General features: G+C 33.9%; 3 protein-coding genes across 3 annotated transcripts; 2 read left to right on the plus strand and 1 right to left on the minus strand.

Annotated features, from left to right (window-relative positions):
• The first annotated feature begins 8,055 nt into the window (after window positions 1-8,055).
• Window positions 8,056-12,538, plus strand: LOC137811085 (uncharacterized zinc finger CCHC domain-containing protein At4g19190). Its single transcript, XM_068612672.1, has 7 exons — window positions 8,056-8,430; window positions 8,505-8,567; window positions 8,650-8,807; window positions 8,913-9,023; window positions 9,958-10,159; window positions 11,020-11,134; window positions 11,231-12,538. Exons 1-7 carry the CDS (start codon window positions 8,218-8,220, stop codon window positions 12,289-12,291), a joined length of 1,923 nt encoding a protein of 640 aa, XP_068468773.1. The 5' UTR covers window positions 8,056-8,217; the 3' UTR covers window positions 12,292-12,538.
• Window positions 12,539-13,510: 972 nt separating this feature from the next.
• LOC137811086 (upstream activation factor subunit UAF30-like) lies at window positions 13,511-15,443 on the minus strand. Its single transcript, XM_068612673.1, has 2 exons — window positions 15,006-15,443; window positions 13,511-13,852 (listed from the first exon to the last, which is right to left on the minus strand). Exons 1-2 carry the CDS (start codon window positions 15,273-15,275, stop codon window positions 13,727-13,729), a joined length of 396 nt encoding a protein of 131 aa, XP_068468774.1. The 5' UTR covers window positions 15,276-15,443; the 3' UTR covers window positions 13,511-13,726.
• Window positions 15,444-19,452: 4,009 nt separating this feature from the next.
• Window positions 19,453-20,369, plus strand: LOC137811087 (uncharacterized). Its single transcript, XM_068612675.1, has 2 exons — window positions 19,453-19,707; window positions 19,829-20,369. The coding sequence occupies exons 1-2, from the start codon at window positions 19,522-19,524 to the stop codon at window positions 20,039-20,041; spliced, it is 399 nt and encodes a 132-aa protein (XP_068468776.1). The 5' UTR covers window positions 19,453-19,521; the 3' UTR covers window positions 20,042-20,369.

Here is a 20,369-nt window from a genome sequence, read left to right on the forward strand (position 1 = left end):
GAGAATCTGAAAATATATCATTGAATTATACAATCTTAAATATATTTTCGAATCCATAAAAATATGTATTATAGATTTTACAATTAATACATTTTCGAATCTAGAAATATTTTGGATTTTGTAATTCAAATTGTAAAATCTTAAAATATGACCCATGGACAATTTAAAATTTTCCATGGAGATGCATGAGAAAATTATTAGGTATATTTGATACTGTAAAATCCAAACTATATTTTTTAAATTGTACAATAAAAAAATCTTATTCATTAACAATTTAGACATTTCAAACATCCATAAAGATGCAAAACAAAACTAGGCTTCTTCTTCTTGCACTCCCACTTTTTTCTTCCTGCACCTCCAAAATTTTGAACATCTCAAAACTGGCCTTAACCTTTTATTTGGAAAAGGGCACCGTGGTGGAGTGTGCTATAGATTCATCAATTCAAAAGTAAATCATGTTATTTTCTGGATGAGGAGGTGTTCTGGAAGCAAATTGTTAATAAATTGTTGATTTCCAAATTGTTGAATCTGGAAGCCTAATTTCTATTATGAATTGATGGATCTGGAAGATTTATGGATTTTCCAATCTGGAAGATTTACAGATTCCCCAATCCAGAAGATTTATGGATTTCCAAATCTGGAATGTGAAAATACAAATGTGGATCCTAATACCGTAAAATTACCAAACTGCATTGTCTGGAATACTAAATATAAATTGCAAAAATGATAATTCGAGACACTACCGACTACCATCCAAAAGAAACACCTTCTTGTACTAAGAGATGGAGCAACACCGCTAAGAGAGAAATGGAATTCTTGTGTGCAGCAGTCTGTGGGCAAAGGAAGAAGCAAGAGTAGTGTGGGTGCATTTTGGGGTTTCTAAAAAATAACAGGGTTATTTTTGTCTTTGTATAATATTGTGGGGGTGCAGAAAGAAAAACCTAGGGATGCAGAAAGAAACAGCCACAAAACTATGGGTGAATATAAAGTGTCCTTCCATTTGTATACCGGCCCATTGGACCCAAACCCAATTGCCACCTTGCGTGTCCATTAATTTATAGGGACTGTTTCTTTCTTCATCTTCATATCTTCTTCTGTCATCCCATACAAAACGTGAAAATATCTTTTTATCCTTATTGTGCCACCCTCATAAAGTAGCTTCGGTATTATGTAATATGGATACGCATTTGAAAAAAGACTTTCGAATTACATAATCCAAAAGTTAAAAAAAACTTCCAGATTATGTAATCCAAAAACTAATTATGTATATGAAAAAAAGGTTTCCAGATTATGTAGTTCAGAAAGTAATTACGAATTTGAAATAAAACTTCTCGATTATATAATCCAAAATATTACCGGAGATATTTTTAAAAAAGTAAAAAATTTATGAAGGTAAAATAAGAACATGTGGAGGTGCAGGAATAAACGGTCATTTACAGAATATTACATTCTACACCCACAGTACTTTCAAGCTGCAGTAAATTTTGAAATTCCAAATCTATTCTTCTAAAAATAAATTATCGGACTATACTCCAAAACATTAATAATATTTTTGTAATTAAGATTGTAAATCCTGAAGGACAAAGTACACTACAAAATACAATAAATTATACATTTTTATATTTCAGAATATACATAATTCAAACTACAAAATTTATATTCTATATATATAATTCAAAATATATTTTTTATTTTATATTTTGAAGATACATTTTGAAATATAAAATTTATATTCTATAACATACATTCCCATAATACAAAAATTATATTTATATTCCCTAATACAAAACAAAAAATACTGAATTACATATTTTAAAAGATATTTATGAATTCAAAAAATATTGTTCAAGTTAAACAGATCGATAAAATATATTTTAAAGTGTATAATTTTAAAAAAAAATTAATGACAACTTTATCATTTCACCCTGATGAAGGTGCAGGTTGAAATTTATGGTGTGGAAAATGCAAAACCTAATTTATACCAGGGTATGCAAAAAACAGTAAAAGCCGAACTGCAGAGGATTATTATTTATTATACTTAATTTCTCTCTTATATAATATAAAATAGTTCAAATTAGATAATATTTTAAAAAATATATTTAGTTATTTATTTGTAAGAAGTATGCTTAAAATATGTACGTATAAATAATAAATAAATTTCAATATTATTATTTTTAAATGTTTTAATTACAATATATAATTTTTAGGAGTAATTTTCCTACCTAGTTATGCATTTAAAAAAAAAAGTAAAAGTCAAGGTTCTTAAATCAAAATACGAGTTTTCAATGGTTTATAGATCATCATTTTTTTGGCATGGAATTAAACAGTTTTATTGTACTATACTTGATTATACTTCTTAGACTTTTGGTACAAGGTCTTTAATTAATTTATGGAATGATAAATGGTGTGGTACTACTTCTTTAGCGAATATTGTAGGATTATCTGATGGTGTTAGCATTTTGGATATACTCTCTCAAGTTTTGGACAAGTGGTGATTGAAATATTCCATTGTTTTTAGAGCAGATTGATGGAAAAAAACGCACGCAGAAGCAACACACACAATCACGAATCAACTGTAGAAAAATAAACGACACAAGATTTAATGTGGTTCGGTCGCCAACTGCAACCTACATCCACACGGGCAACTATGAGGTCTGTTGTGTACAAAATTACAAACACAATGATCTCTTTAAATAGAGATAATAAAATGGACACAATGATTAAGCTCACTCACTAAACATGGTGTCTAGTCAGCCCAACCCAATTAGTTATGGCTTCATACCCAACAATCTCCCACTTGAAGACACGAAACAATGTTCACCTATGCTTCAACTGTGTACATGTACTTCTGTAATCTATCAACGGAACTCAATGTTCCACCATTAGTTCCCACCAGCCTTCTTAATCATTTTGAAGACTTCGTTAAAACTCCCATGAGTTCACAGACCCGTTCTCTGTTCCTACCGGCTCCCACTTACAAGAACTGCTGGATCCTGGAATAGCCTGAGAACAAACATACTCCATAGTCAACAAAAAATTTTCTAGAGATGTTTCAACAGCTGGAATACTGGTTCTCCTAACCCACTATCGTCTAGGAACCTCAGCTGAAGCACGACCCGTGCTCCCACTGCCATAAGTACCTCTAACTAGTCTACCTGATCCTTTCCATGCTTGTTCGTCATGAATCTGACCTGTGGCTCTAGGTTTCTCTCGTAAAGACAACCCTCTTTTGCCCACAAGATTCTGTGAACCGACTTTGTTTATCTTCTAAACTGGGATGGTCACTCCCTCAGACGGTAATCTGACCATATATAACGAATCTCTCTTTCTTCCACAGGATATGATATGTAGCACAAACACTGACACAGACACTGATACAACATGAATACGGATACGGAGATACGTAAAATCTCTAAAATGTAGGACACGGGGACACAAATCTATATATTATATAATTATGAATTATATAAATTGACAATAAAGATTTATGTGCACAAGTATGTTCCAAATTATTTTTTGGAGCAGAAAGATGTTTTTCATGACTGGTTCACAATGATTTCTTTCTTATTTTTATAATCATAATAACAATTTATACAATAAAGTTTGAATTTTGAGAAAATTAATGTAATTTTCCCTTTTAAAATTGTGTTAGAACCGTACTAGAATTGTTAGAAATCTAACAAATACTTTTTGAATTGGACACTTCACGAATACGTGTCCTACAGGTGTCATACGAGTATCAGACACCGACACACCATTTAAGAGGAGTGTCTGAGCTTCATATTCCACTGTTGATTTCCGAAATTCACTTCATGTTCCTGTTCGTCCAACTACCTAACAGAAATCAAACTTTCCGTCAAGCTTTAAACAACTTTGACATCTCTCAAAGTCCAGAAACCAACTAGTGTCTTCAACACTATGTCGCCCATGCCCGTAACTTCAAGAGTTATGTCGTCCGCTAGTCTTACCTTTCAAAAGTCTTCAATAACTAGATTATGCAGTGCTTCACTGCTATGGGTAGCATGAAATGAAGCACCAGAATCCATGACCCAGGAATCCACACTGCTATCCACGCAACAGACTAAAAGGTCCTTGTCCACGAAGTCTTCTGCAATATTGACTTGTTTATCATTTGAGCATTGATTCCTGAAACGCCCCACCTCTTTACAGTTCCAACATGTTACACTTGAGCAATCCTGAGTCTTTGACTGACTCCTTCTTATGATCTTGCTACCATTACCTCTGATATTTCTCTTACCTCTGATGACATTTAGCGATTCACTAGATAATTCCTCAAAACTCCTTCTTCTAACGTCCTTGTCAAGAACGAGATCACAAATCTTCTCAAAAGTGAATCCATCGGGTCCCGCTAAACTGGTAACTGTTGTAACCGTTCCAAACCAACTGTCAGGTAATGACGATATCAGTAGTAAAGCTTGAACTTCATCATCGAACTTAATGCCCATGACGTAAGTCTGGCTAAGATCGAATTCATTTTATTGATGTGCTCAGTAACTGAACTAGCAAATCCTCAATTTGCATTTTCCACCCATGCCCGTAACATCAACAGTTCTGTCGTCCGCTAATCTTAACTTTCCAAAGTCTCTAATAACTAGATTTATGCAATGCTTCACTGCTCTGGGTAGCATGAAATGAAGCACCAGAATCCATGACCAATGAATCCCCACTGCTATCCACGCAACACACTAAAAGGTCCTCGTTCGTGAAGTCTTCTGCAATGTTGACTTGTTTATCATTTCGGCATTGATTCCTGAAATGCCCCACCTCTTTACAGTTCCAACATGTTACTCTTGAGCAATCCTGAGTCTTTGACTAACTCCTTCTTATGATCTTGCTCCCACTACCTCTGATATTTCTCTTACCTCTGATGACATTTAGCGATTCACTAGATAATTCCCTAGAACACCTTCTTCTGACGTCCTCGCCAAGAACGAGATCACAAATCTTCTCAAAAGTGAATCCATCGGGTCCCGCTAAACTGGTAACTGTTGTAACCGTTTCAGACCAACTGTCAGGTAATGACGATATCAGTAGTAAAGTTTGAACTTCATCATCGAACTTAATGCCCATGACGTAAGTCTGGCTAAGATCGAATTCATTTTATTGATGTGCTCAGTAACTGAACTAGCAAATCCTCAATTTGCATTTTCCACCCATGCCCGTAACATCAACAGTTTTGTCGTCCGCTAATCTTAACTTTCCAAAGTATCTAATAACTAGATTTATGCAATGCTTCACTGCTCTGGGTAGCATGAAATGAAGCACCAGAATCCATGACCAATGAATCCCCACTGCTATCCACGCAACACACTAAAAGGTCCTCGTTCGTGAAGTCTTCTGCAATGTTGACTTGTTTATCATTTCGGCATTGATTCATGAAATGCCCCACCTCTTTACAGTTCCAACATGTTACTCTTGAGCAATCCTGAGTCTTTGACTAACTCCTTCTTATGATCTTGCTCTCACTACCTCTGATATTTCTCTTACCTCTGATGACATTTAGCGATTCACTAGATAATTCCTCAGAACTCCTTCTTCTGACGTCCTCGCCAAGAACGAGATCACAAATCTTCTCAAAAGTGAATCCATCAGGTCCCGCTAAACTGGTACCTGTTGCCGTTCCAGACCAACTGTCAGGTAATGACGATATCAATAGTAAAGCTTGAACTTCATCATTGTGTTTAATGCCCAATGACGTAAGTCTGGCTAAGATCGAATTCATTTTATTGATGTGCTCAATAACTGAACTAGCAAGTCCTCAATTTGCATTTTCCACCTATTCCCGTAACATCAAGTTTTCTGTCGTCCGCTAGTCTTACCTTTCCAAAGTCTCTAATAACTGAAATCTGTACCATCAAATTTTTCAATTCGGAACTTCCCGTCGTTTGTTATCTCAAACGACTAGTCGAGATACTCGATACAATTATTTCCAGATCTTGGCAATCTTTTTTTTTTTTTTTTAAATCAAGAACACAAAAATTGCACCTCCCAAAATCACTCACCAACAACTGCTAGGACACCGTTGTTCGCACTTCGCACCGCACTAGCGCGCTTCGCACCACCATCGTCGTTGGTCACCACCGTCGCACTGCACTTTGTGTCGTCTCAAACCAGCAGACCTGTAGAACACACATGCAACCCTAGCTTTGGGATTTTGTTGTCGCCCCTGCAAAACCCTAGCATTTGGACACCATTGTCGCCCTTGCGAAACCCTAGCTTTGGGACATTGTTGTCGCCCCTGCGAAACCTTAGCTTTGGGATGTCGTTGCCACCCCTGCGAAACCTTAACTTTGGGATGTCGTTGTCACCCCTACGAAACCCTAACTTTGGGACGTTGTTGTCGCCTCTGCGAAACCCTAGATATGGGACGCTGTTGCAGCCGCTATTTTCACGTCTCAAGTCGATTAATTTCTATTGATCGGATCTCTAGTGTGTAAACGAACCAAGCTCTTATGCCACTTGATGGAAAAAAACGCACGCGGAAGCAGCTTACACAATCACGAATCAACTGTAGAAAAATAAATGACACAAGATTTAACGTGTTTCGATGCCAACTGCAACCTACATCCACACGGGCAACTAATATGTTTTCATTTTTTCTGTTGCGTACAAAATTACAAGCACAATGATCTCTTTAAATAGAGATAATAAAGGGGACACAATGATTAAGCTCACTCATTAAACATGGTGTCTAGTCAGCCCAACCCAATTGGTCCCGACTTCATATCCAACACAAATGCGTCATCTTTTTAGTCATATCATGATTAGGGCGAAACAGGATACTCCTAATTGGATTCTAGATGAGTCTGGTTGTTTCACTCTTATATCGGCTAGGACTATTTTCTTGGATCTAGGAGTTTCCTGTGGTTGAGGGTAAATTTATTTGGTCTTCGTATCTTTCGCCTTCCAAAACTCTTGTCCTTTGTAAAGTTTTTCATGGGCGGCTTCCTAGAGATCAACATATTCAAAATAAAGGTCTGCATATTTGGTCTCTGTGTACGCTTTGTGAAAAACACGAGGAATCTATTCAGCATTTATTTTTTGAATGTTCTAATGTTTTGCGTATTTGGAGTTGGGTTCGACAGATTTTTCCTACTTTTCATTTCTCTAATAAGGATGTTATTCTCTCTTTTATTAAGAGTGATGATAGTTTTTTGGTTAAATTGATTAAACTTGTTGTGATAACTTTTTCTATTTGGATGATATGACGTATGAGGAATTATGCTCGTTTTCAGTATAAGATTGAAGTTTCTAGGACTATTTCGGTTATTAAAGATTTAACTTGTCTAGTGGAAAAATCGCCTAAAGCTTCAATGAAGAATGATATGTTAGATTTCAACGTGATCAAGTTTTTTTGTATTAATATTCATAATGGTAAAGTTCTTTCACCAGGCTGGGTTAAAATTAGCATTAATGGGGTTGCTAGGGGATATACTGATTTTGTAATATGTGGAGGTATTTTCCGTGAGAGTATGGGATAATTTATTTTTGCGTTTGTTGAAGTTCAAACGGCTCTAGTTGCTGAATTTTATGTGGTTATACATGCTATAGAGGAAGCTAAAACGATGGGGCTTACTAATGTCTTGTATGGCTAGAATGTGATTCTACTTTGGTTTGTGTTGTGTTTACTGTTAGGACTAATGTTCATTGGATGTTTCGTAATCAATGAAATATTTGTCTTAATTACTAAGGGAAAAACAGGTTTATGCTCTGGCTAATTTATAATCTATTCATAGAGAATCTTTTCTTTTAGTATAACAGGCTAAATCATCTAGTAGTCTATTTTTAGAATTCTTTATTAATAAATATAATTTACTTATGTATCGTCTTTTATAACACAGTTTTGGTCTAGTTCCATATTTTTGTATTTTTTTAATAATTTTTTTTATGTGAAAAAAATACATCACAAAAGTGTTATTTTATTTAATAAAAAATTCAGAATAAAACTAATTAAAATATTAATATTTTTTTTTATATCAAATACTCATATTTTTCAATAATGTAAAATGAAGTTATATTGAACTATTTACTTGAAAAACAGTTTAATATCTAATTCATTGACCCTTCTGGATTTAAAAAATTGACGAGAGGTTTTACAGTATATTTTATTCATCATTCTGTTCTGTTGTTGAAGAAGTGTGAAACATAAACAGTGCTCAAGAGACAGAGGGTGAAGAAGAATCAAGAGTCGATGCGATGGAGGGGGAAGAAGGAGGAGGCATAAGGTTGAGCAAGCGAATCGCGAACGGAGAAGTTGACTACAAGACCAAATCCGGCACTGCCTGGAGCCACTCCTATCTCAACCAGAAGCCATGGCATCCTCTCTCTTATCCCAACCAACGCCGCAAGTGGATCGCCGAACAAACCCACGCCAATCGCCAACGCCGCACCGAAGAGGTTTCTCGCGAGGTAAGTTTTCTTCGATTCATGCCATTCCATAGCAATTCATCTTCCAATTAATTCCTCTCTCTTTCCGGTTCCAGTTCGCGCAGGAGCAGGAGTTCTTTCGCCAAACTAATCTTATCTCCAAGAAGGAGAAGGAAAAGGTTCGCATCGCATTCTCTCTCTTCGTGTTCCATGATTTCATTTTCTTCGTGACTCGTTATTTGAAATTAGGGTTTTGTGTAGGTGGAGCTCATGCAAGCTGTTAGTTTCATGTACGTTCGTCCTCCGGGTTACAACGCCGAAAGCGCCAAAGCTGCGGAAATGAATGATGAGAAGAAACAAGAGGACATGAACAAGGGACCTCAACACGATGATGCTCGTGATGGACCTTCCTCTTCCATGTACCTCCTCCGTCGCTTACTTTTTGTTCAATAGTGATGGAATTATTCTGCCACTGGGTTTTAGCTATTGTATGATTGAATATACTCGTGTTTATTGCTTCCTAGACCACAGAGTACGGATTTGAATGAAGCGAAGAAAAAACCGAGGCCCAAGGATGTTTTTGGGCGGCCTCTTCCGACAGAAGAAGAATTTGAAGTTCTTAAAAATGCACCAAGGTATGTCAATTGCTGTTATTTTGTGTTTGTATTATTGCCTGGCCTGCGTATGCAGTGCTCTTCCTAGGATTGAAACCTCTTGTTTTGAGATGAATGTGTTTTATAATGTTCAAACACTATACGGTGATGTGCTTATTTTAATTTGGTTGGGTTGCTTCGTTTGTTGTGAATCAGAAGTATAATTGAGTCTTAGACTAGGAAATTAGATTTTTTGCTGCTTGTGGAGATCAGGTTATTTTGTTGTTGTCTCAGTTATGGGTTAAAATAAATAGGTCAAACAGTTCTCAGAGTGGAACTTCAATTATTTATCATTGGAATCACTTGGATAACTTGAGTATGACTCAAAACATTTTAACGTTGAAATAAGGATAATTATGAAGTAAATACCAATTTAGACTCTAAAAGATGGATTCTATATTCTGTCCAATGTCGAAACTTGAAAGGATAGAGTAGCCGTATTGGTCTTTCCAAAGGTTTTTATTTTTTATTTTTTTCAGTACAAGCTGATGAAATTAAGGTTTAAAAATTTGCTCATTGCTATACGCCATTCTTTAGTGAACCTAACATTTAGGTTTGAAGTTTAAACTTATCGGAAGTGACAGATTCACTAGAGGAAACTATTCTTTCTTCCTCATTTTGAGAAGTTTGGATGTTAACACCTCAGTTTAAAACAAGTACACTTGAGCATTTCTTACTTGTGGGGGTATAGGGAAAAAATCATCTGTAGTTGTTACATCATGGATGTGTGGTACATGTTAAATCACCATATATGTGTTGAAAGTGTCCGAAATATGTAGTATATCAAGTGCATCCTAGATCAGTTTGTTGGTATTGACAGATTGATAAAACTCTTCACATTTAATTGGTGCTGTTAGACCCCATAAACTTTTGTAAACCTATTTAATTGTGCTTTTAGTAACTGAATGGTTTTTAGACTGGAAACAGGAGTTCCTGCCAGGGTGAAACCTTTTGCAGTTGAAGTACGCAATGTAAAATGTTTAAGATGTGGGAACTACGGTCACCAAAGTGGCGATCGTGAATGTCCCTTGAAGGATATTATAATGCCTAGTGAGGAAAGCAGATTGAAAAGAGACGATCCCTTGAATGCCATCCTTGCTCACACAGATCCTACTGAGGTCAGTTGCTAATTTAAGTGAACCATTGTTTTGAAGATTTTACAATTCAGTCTCTAACTTTGTGAATGGTTTACACTTGTGTCAGTAGAGTTTAGTCTCGTTAAATTTTTCTAATAATTTTTTGTTGACAAATTTATTAATTTCAATTTTGAAAGTAGATGTTCTTTGTGTATTCTTTTATTTCCTCACTCTTTTATTAAAGAAATAATACGTTTGTCTTTTCAATTCAATTTCACTGTTTGAAGCTACTGAATTGCAATGTATCTTATAAAATTAATACAACTTGTGCCATGGTAAAATTAATCACAAACTGGTCGCATATGCTGAAAATTACATGTGCAAAATTGTCATTTCTGCTTATCTTACTTTATTTCAATGCCAATCTCTAATTAGGTTAAGATCATCGGGAACATAAATTCACTTGCAACCAATCGTTGACTATCTGCAATCTCTGATGAGTCTATTTGGGTTAGCTAGTTTTACTTTTATCAAAGATGAAAGTGAAAATGTTCTAGTGAGAGATTATGTGAAATAATCAAAACCAAACATGCATATCTGTATGAAAAAGCTAATTTAGAACATGGAAATGAGAAAAACTCCCTCTTATAGATGAAGGGCAGAAAAATATGATTTCAGGAAGAATTTGAAAACTCAAGATTAGCTGGACAATTTTAGATTTTCTGCAGTCTTTTTAGCATGCCTCCCACCATCCTTTATTGCACTCAATTTGCTTTTGGGAAATGCATTTTTATGTGTTGTGCAAATTGTAACTTGAAGATTGAAGATGTGTACTACTTTTTATCTCCCAAAAGATTATATAACGTTGACATATATTTTATTATGTTTGGCAACTGATGCAGCCCCTAAAATGGGAGCTCAAGCAGAGGCCGGGAATCAGTCCTCCTCGTGGAGGTTTCAAACCAGATGATCCCAACCAGCAGATAGTTGCCGAGGACATATTTGATGAGTATGGAGGTATCTGCTAGCAGCTTACTTTTGAACTTATTTGGTGGATGCCTTTAAGTCTTGGATTTTCGTCTAAAGCAATCATAATTATTACCTATTTTTCAGGTTTTCTTGGTATGGATAGTATACCTGAGTTATTAACCAACTTTTCTAAGAAACCAAAGAAGTCCAAAAGGAGCAAGCACAAAAGGCAGCAACAAATAAATTCAGATAGTGAAGCATCATCTGAGGATGGAGAGAGGAGGCGTAAGAAAAAAAAGGTTAAGGTAAACAAAAAGATGCAAGGTCATGCAAGGTCTAGTTCATCCGAAACTTCAGTCTCTGAAGGTCACAGAAGGAGCAGATACAAGAGTCTGCATTCGTCCGAAGATTCTGACAGTTACAGGAATTGTCAAAGTAAGTCTAAACATGAGCGTTCCTTTTTGTCTAAAGGTTCTGACCGTCCTAGACACAGTAGGAGTAAACATGGCAGAAGAAAGCATCCTTATTCATCTGAAGATTCCGACAATCAGAGGGATGATCAAAGTAGAAAGAATGTACAAAAGCATGAGAGGAAAGATACCAAAAAAAGTAAAGATGACAGAAGAAGGCATCCTTATTCATCTGAAGATTCTGACAGTCAGAGGGCTGATCGAAGTAGAAAGAATGTACCAAAGCATGAGAGGAAAGATACCAAAAGAAGACGTTCATATTCGGATGAGGATTCTGGTCCTGCATGTGATCATGCTGATAACATGAGCAGGGATGTGATTTCTTATTCATCTGATTCTAATCAACAAAGACAATCCAAGTTTAAAAGGAGCAGCCATAAGCACTCATCAACCACCTATTCTGATTCGCAAAAACATCACAATTTTTTTGGTTTTGATCGCTACCAAGGAAATCAGAACAGCGGAGCTGTACATTCTTATTCACCTGAAGATTCTAATGTGGACAGAGACGATCAAAATAGAAGAATCAAACAAAGGTATACTCCTAAGTGTTCTAAACATCCCGAGAATGATATGGATAAACAGAATGGAAAAAAGCAGTATTCTTTGAAGGATTCTAGTGCCGATGGATATCATAGAAGTAAAACAGGTAGATATGAGCGTTCTTATTCATCCGATTATGCTGATCATCGTGAGAAACATCACGAGTCAAGAAGGAGGAACTCCAAGCGATGAATAGCTACCTCATTGCAACTGTCACAAATGATTAGATCAGGCATAGCAGGTCTTCGTAATGGATGCCAAAATAGTCACACCGGTGTCATCGTCTTGTTCACTGCGCCCATATGTCTATTAAAGTTTTTTATGTATTAAAGAGGCAGTGAGTCTTGTACTGTGTGTTTCCTATATTACTTTCGATTAACAGTTGGCCTTCCCTTTATTGATTTCCTTCTTTAAAAAAAGAAGTCTTTTATTTTGCTCATTCAATTTTTTGGATTCCTCTTCTGAAGTAAAAAACACTTAATTTAGAGGATAAAGAAAACAATTCAATTTTGTTGTGAGGGCATCAAGTATATAAATGTGTAACGAGTTTAATATAATGAATTATCAGTGTGAAGTGAATTTATGGCATTTTGTGTTAGTATGATTTTTTAAGATAACTATTGTATGAGTTAAAAGCATTTTGTATATAATTATTTGAGATTAAGGAATAGTAATTGTAATTTTTTTTTTCATTGCCTTTCACTTTAAAACAAAATCCATGTTTCCCGGCTCAAACCCCTGATAACGTTGGGACTTTTCATAAGTGAAATTATAATTTCGTCTTTTTGAGTTTCAATTTTCTGTTACTAATTTAATTTTATCCAATCTCATTGTATTAAATTATGACTTATAGTATACAACAGTATAAACCTTTCACAAACTTTTCTCCTTCATAAACAATTAACAATTTTGTATTAAAAAATTATCAAAAACCAAGTTACAAAAAGGGCGTTGAGCCGTTAATTCGCAGGCTTGATAAAATGTGCAAAATGAATAAAATAGCCAAATACAACAAAGAAATAGAATTTGACATTCGGTACCTTTTCCTTTAATAATTTATGTTTTCAATGTCTGATAAACAAATGTCGAAAGTAAAAAACAAAAATTGAATCACTGTAATTTATATGGGTAACATGAATCCACAGTTAATTCGTGAATATCAGTCACCTTGGATTCATGTGATGCAAATTGTTGGCCAGTCCAATGATGTGCTTGTTTGGTTGTGAACATACGTCATCATCTTTGAAGCAAAAAAGTACTTGCTTAGTCATTTTTAAAAATTTTAGGTTTTGGTTTGTTGGAAAACTCAGATCCTTAATTCAAATGCAACCTCGTTATATATAACAAATCATGTGATGTCGATAGCGAATAACTGAATGTAAGATTCTAAAATAACAATGCTGATAACATGTGACTAGGAAAGATCATGCACATATACTAAAACACTATCAATGTGAAAGCAGTCAGTAGACAAAATAACACCACTTTCAAAACCCCCCTAGTCCGATACCACAAATTTCCATGTTTCTTACCGGTTGGTCACAAACCGTGTAATTCCAAACCGAAATAACCTATTTAATATACTGGAAAAAGTTCCCATCACTAAGTGTACCTTCAAAGATGATTATCAGCCTGATTTCACAAAATGATTAGACAGCAATGAAGCAATCTCTGTGAACCCAACCTTATCCTTCCCACCAAAAATGGTCTTCAGCTTTGCATCACAAAAGACCTCCTTCTTATTTGAAGGATTCTGCATAAGAGAAGCTCCGTCGTCATGCATAGTAAAGACAGACAACACTGAAAGGACACAAAATAAATTATCCTACTTCTATGCGTGTGTTTGGATTTCAGCTGCTGGAGTTAACAACAAAACAACTCACTGTAACTTTTAATTCAACTAGAGTTCAAGAATAATCTTGCTTTTAACTGTATGTGAAGAAAATTATCATACATGTTTGTACAATTGTCAACGGAAGATGAAAGTTAGTTTGGGATTCCCAACTGAAATCCAAACACACCCTATAAACAATACCCTGAAAACTTCCAGTTATTTAATAACAGAAAGAAGAAGAAAAATACAAAAAATGAAGGAAAACATACAGCAGAAAGATGCCAGCATAAACGAAGGAAAAAAGCCAACAAGATTAGGATTGCCATTAGTAACTCACAATTGAACTAAAAAAGTATTATCTCAAAAGATAAGGATCAGACAGAAACTCCAGAAACCAGCTGATATATAATCATAAACTATACCCCTTCCAAAACAAATTATCACTAAATAATAACAAACCATCTTAATACAAACAATTAAGGCCCTATTTTGGTCCCTGCCATTATAAGCGTCTTACTTTAGTCCTTCCTTGAATTCACACAATTTTCACTCTAGTTCATCACTGTACAAATCGCCTTCCCTTTGCAAATCCTTTTTGATGCAATACGGGCTGTAAAAATCAAGCTAAAAAGGACTAAAATGAAAGACTTTTTCAAAGTCAGCAACTAAAGCGAAGGCTTTATGAAACCCGAGACCAAAATGACTATTCCATTCAGTTCCAATAACTAGAACAACGGTTTACGCAATACAAAGCACATCAGAGCCACGACACTAAACCCTAAAAGACAAAAAGGCAACACATTTCTAGCCTCACTGGCCGATCAAAAAAATATTCTAGCCTCACTGATGCAACAATGCTAGTAATCTCACTTAACAAGCAAAACACAGTCAAGAGTTATTATACCAAACGAAATAAACAACACTCACTATAACACGTGATAAGCACTAAATTAATCTCTACATCCCAAAAATCTCTACAGTGAAAATAGTCTCTACTGAGAATTTAAAAATGAGCTGAAAAACTAAGATCGCGGAAAGAAATAGCAGCATTGATCGAGAACGGAAACAAGACCTGAAGATTCTGCTGCTTGATGTACTCCCACACTTTCTTAACCGCGACAGTTCGCGACACTTCAGAAGCGCCGACGAAGTTTCCCAGCTCGGAAGAGACCGGAACCGCCTTCTGAATGCCGGTGTTGGCTCTGACCATAGTCGTTTTCTTCACCGCGGATTTTGTGCCAGCTCCGTCGGATGGAGGAGCTTTTACCTTGGCCGCGCTCTTCGCCGCCGCCGCCATGAAGGCCCTGCCGGCGGTCGCACCGAAAACCCTAGTTAGTCCCATATTCGCTCTGCAAAAACCCTTGCTCTGGAATTACGAAACCCTAGAGAGTGAGTTAGAGGGTTTAGGCTTTTGGGTTCCCTCCTCCTCGATGATCCCACGGAACTTTTCGATTGTTACGAGTGCGTGCATTTAGGAGTGACGTGGCGGGTTTTTATTGGGTTATAATCTAAGAGAGCTCGTAGATGATGACGTGTTCCATTATGTATGGAAGCCAATGCGTACCGTTGTGTATTAAACTGAAATATTACAATGCTTTAGTTACTTTCATTTTTGAGTTCTCTCTCCCTTGTTTCCCGCTTACGAGTTTTTTTCTTCTCTCCCAAATATTGCTTTTAAGTTTTCTTTTTATCTGTTTCATTTATGATAAAAAGAAAATTGTAATGTGGGAATATATATAAATATATATATATATATATATATATATATATATATATAAATAGGTCTTAAGCTCTTTTACTTGCTTTAACACGAGGTACTAAAAGGATCCCAATAAAAAAATTTCAATACTCTTCATAAAGCTAATTCGAAAACATTTGCTAAACAAAATGTTAATTAATTGTTTTTCTAAAAAATGTATGTTTTTAAGAATATTTATTGTATATAAAAATTATATTTAATTTTTCTATCTATTTCTCTCTCACGTCTACTTTGTCTGTATAAAAAGTATACGTCATTTCAAAATTACAGTAAAAGATTTTTTCTATTATGTTGAGTTTGTTTGCCTTAAATTATTTTAGCTTTACCACTATGAAATTTGAAAATGAAAAAAACTATACTCTTAACTTTTTTATGTTTCATGTATTTATTTTATTTATCTATGAAAACTGATGTTAATTAAAATTATGATAACATGTTAAAAAAAATATTATATTGACATGCGTTCTATGAAATTTGAAAGCTAAAAAAATTCTTTGTGTTGAACAATATGGATATTTATTTTTTTATATAAGAATCGACGTCAATTAAAATTACAATAATATTTTTTTATTCTTTAACACTCTTTCCAATTAAGATCATTTTAGTCTTGTTACTATGAAATTTGAAAATTAAAAAAAAATATCACTTTTCTATATTATGACATTTATGTGTTTGATAATATAAGTATACCTTTCTATCTTCTTTATTTCTGCTCAACACCAAACTATACATAAATTTAAGCAATTTGAGAATAAAATTTATTAAAACAATAATTTGTAGTTTGGTTTGTTGGCCACAAAATATTTTTTTTCGTTTTTTTATAATTATTAGATTGTAAAAAAAAAATTAAATAATTAATCATGATGAAATTAGATTAAATATTTAGAGTAGTTTTGAAGCAAACTAGTATTACAAAAAATATATACATTTATAGTATTTGTTTTCACATAATAAATAATTATTCACTTTATAAAACCATTTTTTTAAGAATACAATATTTGAAAATGTTAAACTAACATGTATTGTATTAAAATAATTTGATTATAATTTTTCAAAGAAGTATTTCTTACACTAAAAATGTTTATTTGATTACTTCCAAGGTAAGCGGATTATGTTATAACTGTCTAAAAACATCCCAACATGTTTTCACAATTATATTAATTATTTATATTGCATTTATAATCAACTTTTAATTTCTCTGGATAGTTTTATCAATTTTACAATTGTATATAACTATATATTGATTTATTAATTATTTAATTATTAATTTGATATCAACCAATATTAAAAAACATAGGATAGTTAGGATTTTTAAAGTAGATGTATTAAGTAAATCTATGTCTTAATATTCCAAACTAGTTTATTATAGTAGAATATAAACAAATTAAACAAATAACTTAATATTTATGATTATGGAAGTTTTACACCATCATTTTGAATGAATACTATATGAAACATTTTTATTTAATTTATTGGTTATATTATATTTTTACTACCCCATCTTATTTTATTATTATATCATTAAAATATTGGTAAATTGATATTTATTTAACAAAAAGATAGAATATGATTTTGGAAATTATATGATAAAAAAATTAAATTTGATAAAAGTTCAATGGTAAATTTTATAAATTGTAAAAATTAAATAATAAAATTTAATTGGAAATAAAGGGCAGGGAGGGAATCCCTTAATTAATTAGATAGAAATATATAATGTATATAATTTTGATATCTAAATGGTCAATACGGTGATTAATGAATTTTTAGCTTATAGCTTTAATATGTATAAATGACCTATTTAATTTTTTAGTTAAGTTGAGGTTTTATTCTACTATATTTTATTACACTTCTTGAACTATTGGTACAAGCGGACTTTAAGTCTAATTCAACCCTATAAAACCGGTTCATAGGGATCTCCAACACACCGAGAGTGACAGCTCGTGCGTGGGACAACATATTATGGGTGGTCCGATAGGCCCAACAAATACTTGTTAGGGTAGACTTTAAATGGTTTTTATACCATATTACAAAGTGGACTTTAAGCCTAAATCAACCCCATAAAACTGGCTCATGAGGTGAGGTTTGCACCCACTTATATACAATGAAATGTCATAATCTCTAGTCGATGTGGGATCTCCAACACTTTAGCAAATATTACAGGGTTATCTGATGGTGCTAGTATTCCAGATACAATCTCTCATTTTTGGACAGGTGGTGATTGAAATATTCTCTTGTCTTTACTACATATGCCTCATTTTTTTTAACCATGTCATGGTTAAGGAGGAACAAGATATTCCTAATTAGATTATAGATGAGTCTGGTCGTTTCACTCTTAAATCGGCTAAGACTTTCTTTTTAGAACTAGAAGTTCAATGTGGTTGGGGTAAATTCATCTGGTCTTCATCTATTTCACCTTCCAAAACTTTAGTACTCTAGAAAGTTTTTCATGGGCGACTTCCTACAGATCAACATATTCAAAATAAAGGTTTGTATATATGTTTTATGTGTACACTTTGTGAAAACACATGAGGAATCTACTCAACATTTATTTTTTAAATGTTCTAATGCTTTACATATTTGGAATTGGGTTCGACAGATTTTTTCTCACTTCTCATTTCTCTAATAAGGATGATCTTCTTTCTTTTATTAAGAGTGATGATAGTCCTTTGGTTAAATTGATTAATTAAGCTTGTTATGATAACTTTTTCTATTTAGATGATATGGCATATGAGAAATTATGCTAGATTTCAGGATAAGATTAAGGTTTCTAGGGCTATTTCGGTAATTAAAGAGTTAACTTGTTTAGTGAGAAATTTGTTTAAGGCTTCAATGAAGAATGATTTGTTGGATTTCAATGTGAATAAGTTTTTTGGTATTAATACTCGTAGTGGTAAAATTCTTCGTCCTCCTCTTGTTAGATGGAAGTTTCCTTCACTAGGCTGAGTTAATGGCGCTGCTAGGTGTATCCTGGTTTTGCTACTTGTAGAGGTATTTTCTGTGGGAGTATATGGGAAAGTTTATTGGTGTTTTCTTTGTGATTCTTGAAGTTCAGATTGGTATCGTTGCTGAGTTTTATGGAGTTGTACATGATATGGAATAAGCTCAAAAAGATGAGACTTACTAATGTCTGACTTGAATGTGATTCTGCCTTAGTTTGTGTTGCGTTTACTTCTAGGACTAATATTATGTGGATGCTTCGTAATCCATAAAATACTTATATTTGTCTGAATTACTGTGGGAAAATCAGGTGGGTTACTCATATTTTTCGTGAAGAAAATGCATGTGTTGATAAGTTGGCTAATTTATTATTTATTGTGATGATAGATGATTGTTGTTGTTTGAGGTGTCAGCCTAACTGAGATGTCAAGTTGCATAGTAATGTCTAACATAAAAACTTTTATAAAAAAAATTAAAAATTTAATTAAAAAAACTGTAAAATATAAAAGTTCAAATGATAAAATATATATAGAAACTTAATATTTTTAATTTAGTTTTAAACATTACTTTCGCACCAATTGAAATAAGATATACAATTTCAACAAAATAATAGAAAAAATGCAAGCTAATTTAACTTTCTTCATCTATCTATACTATTATTATTATATAAAAAAATATAATAATTCTATAAATGATATTGGGATGAACATTTAAAATATTTTTTAATTATTTTCATATTGTATTTTTTTTTAAATAATTAAAAAAAATACAAGATTTTTTTTTTCTGAAAAATGGTAACAATCTCACACCAAGTAATTTTTTAATTGCTCTGAAGAATTGGGATTTGAATTAGAAGAAGGGAGAGTAGTAGCAGCCGCAACACGTCGTGAAAATGGGGTCGTTGGGTCGAAGGAGCATGTCCACGGTGGCGAAAGCGGTGGCAGAAATCACAGGCACCGGCAACACCAAGATCCGCAAATCTTCCAGTGAACTCTGCACCTTCCTTGGCATCCCTCATCACTCTCGTTCCGAAATTGCCCTCATTCTCTCCAAGTTTATCAAACTCTACAATTTCAGGGTTCACTCCCCTTACCTCACTTATTTATCCCCAATTTAATTTCATACTTGATTATATAACTTTGGTTACTAATTGCTTATGTTTAATTTAAGGTACTGACAATGATATGTTTGGTGTGCAGAGTCCTGGTATTAAGAAGGACAAGATTTGGGAGCAGAATTTGCAATCGCTGTTGCGTGGAAGAAACAGTGTTGGTTTTCCTGAGATTGCTAAGATCTTGTCCTCGGAATTCAGCCAGGGTACCATTAATGTGAAGGACAGTAACATGGATTCTTCAATTGATAGCACAAAGGGGAAAGGTTCTCAAAAGAAAGGAAAGTCTTCTAAGAAGTAGGTCTTCCACATGGTTTGTAGAACCCAACTTAGGTTTTTGAAAAAGTTGAAATTCAGTGTTTGCTCAATCTGCTATTTTGCATGATAATGGCATGAGTGAGTTTCAGTGGCAAACTGTTGAGAAAGGTTGGTTATTGTGTTGTTGTCCTTTGAAATAATTTGATTCCTCGTTTAGCACATTCATAACTGACATGATTTACTTGTTCTTTTGTTCAAGGAGCTGACAAAAACTATTTTTATTTGCACTTTTTATTTGTTAGTTACTGTGGCATATAAAGAATTCATGTATTATGCCCGTCCGTGAATGAAAAAGAATGTTAGCTTCTCAA

This window comes from Phaseolus vulgaris, chromosome 2, assembly GCF_000499845.2.
Source record: "Phaseolus vulgaris cultivar G19833 chromosome 2, P. vulgaris v2.0, whole genome shotgun sequence".
Taxonomy (NCBI): domain Eukaryota; kingdom Viridiplantae; phylum Streptophyta; class Magnoliopsida; order Fabales; family Fabaceae; genus Phaseolus; species Phaseolus vulgaris.

Bases quoted from the DNA above. Each gene is read 5' to 3' on its own strand.
- LOC137811085 (XM_068612672.1), top strand. From the start codon at position 8,218: ATGGAGGGGGAAGAAGGAGGAGGCATAAGGTTGAGCAAGCGAATCGCG. The intron at 8,431-8,504 runs GTAAGTTTTCTT...TTCCGGTTCCAG, and splicing joins CCGAAGAGGTTTCTCGCGAG to TTCGCGCAGGAGCAGGAGTT. The intron at 10,160-11,019 runs GTCAGTTGCTAA...CAACTGATGCAG, and splicing joins CTCACACAGATCCTACTGAG to CCCCTAAAATGGGAGCTCAA.
- LOC137811086 (XM_068612673.1), bottom strand. From the start codon at position 15,275: ATGGGACTAACTAGGGTTTTCGGTGCGACCGCCGGCAGGGCCTTCATG. The intron at 13,853-15,005 runs GTCTTGTTTCCG...TCTCTTATGCAG, and splicing joins TCAAGCAGCAGAATCTTCAG to AATCCTTCAAATAAGAAGGA.
- LOC137811087 (XM_068612675.1), top strand. From the start codon at position 19,522: ATGGGGTCGTTGGGTCGAAGGAGCATGTCCACGGTGGCGAAAGCGGTG. The intron at 19,708-19,828 runs GTTCACTCCCCT...TTTGGTGTGCAG, and splicing joins TCAAACTCTACAATTTCAGG to AGTCCTGGTATTAAGAAGGA.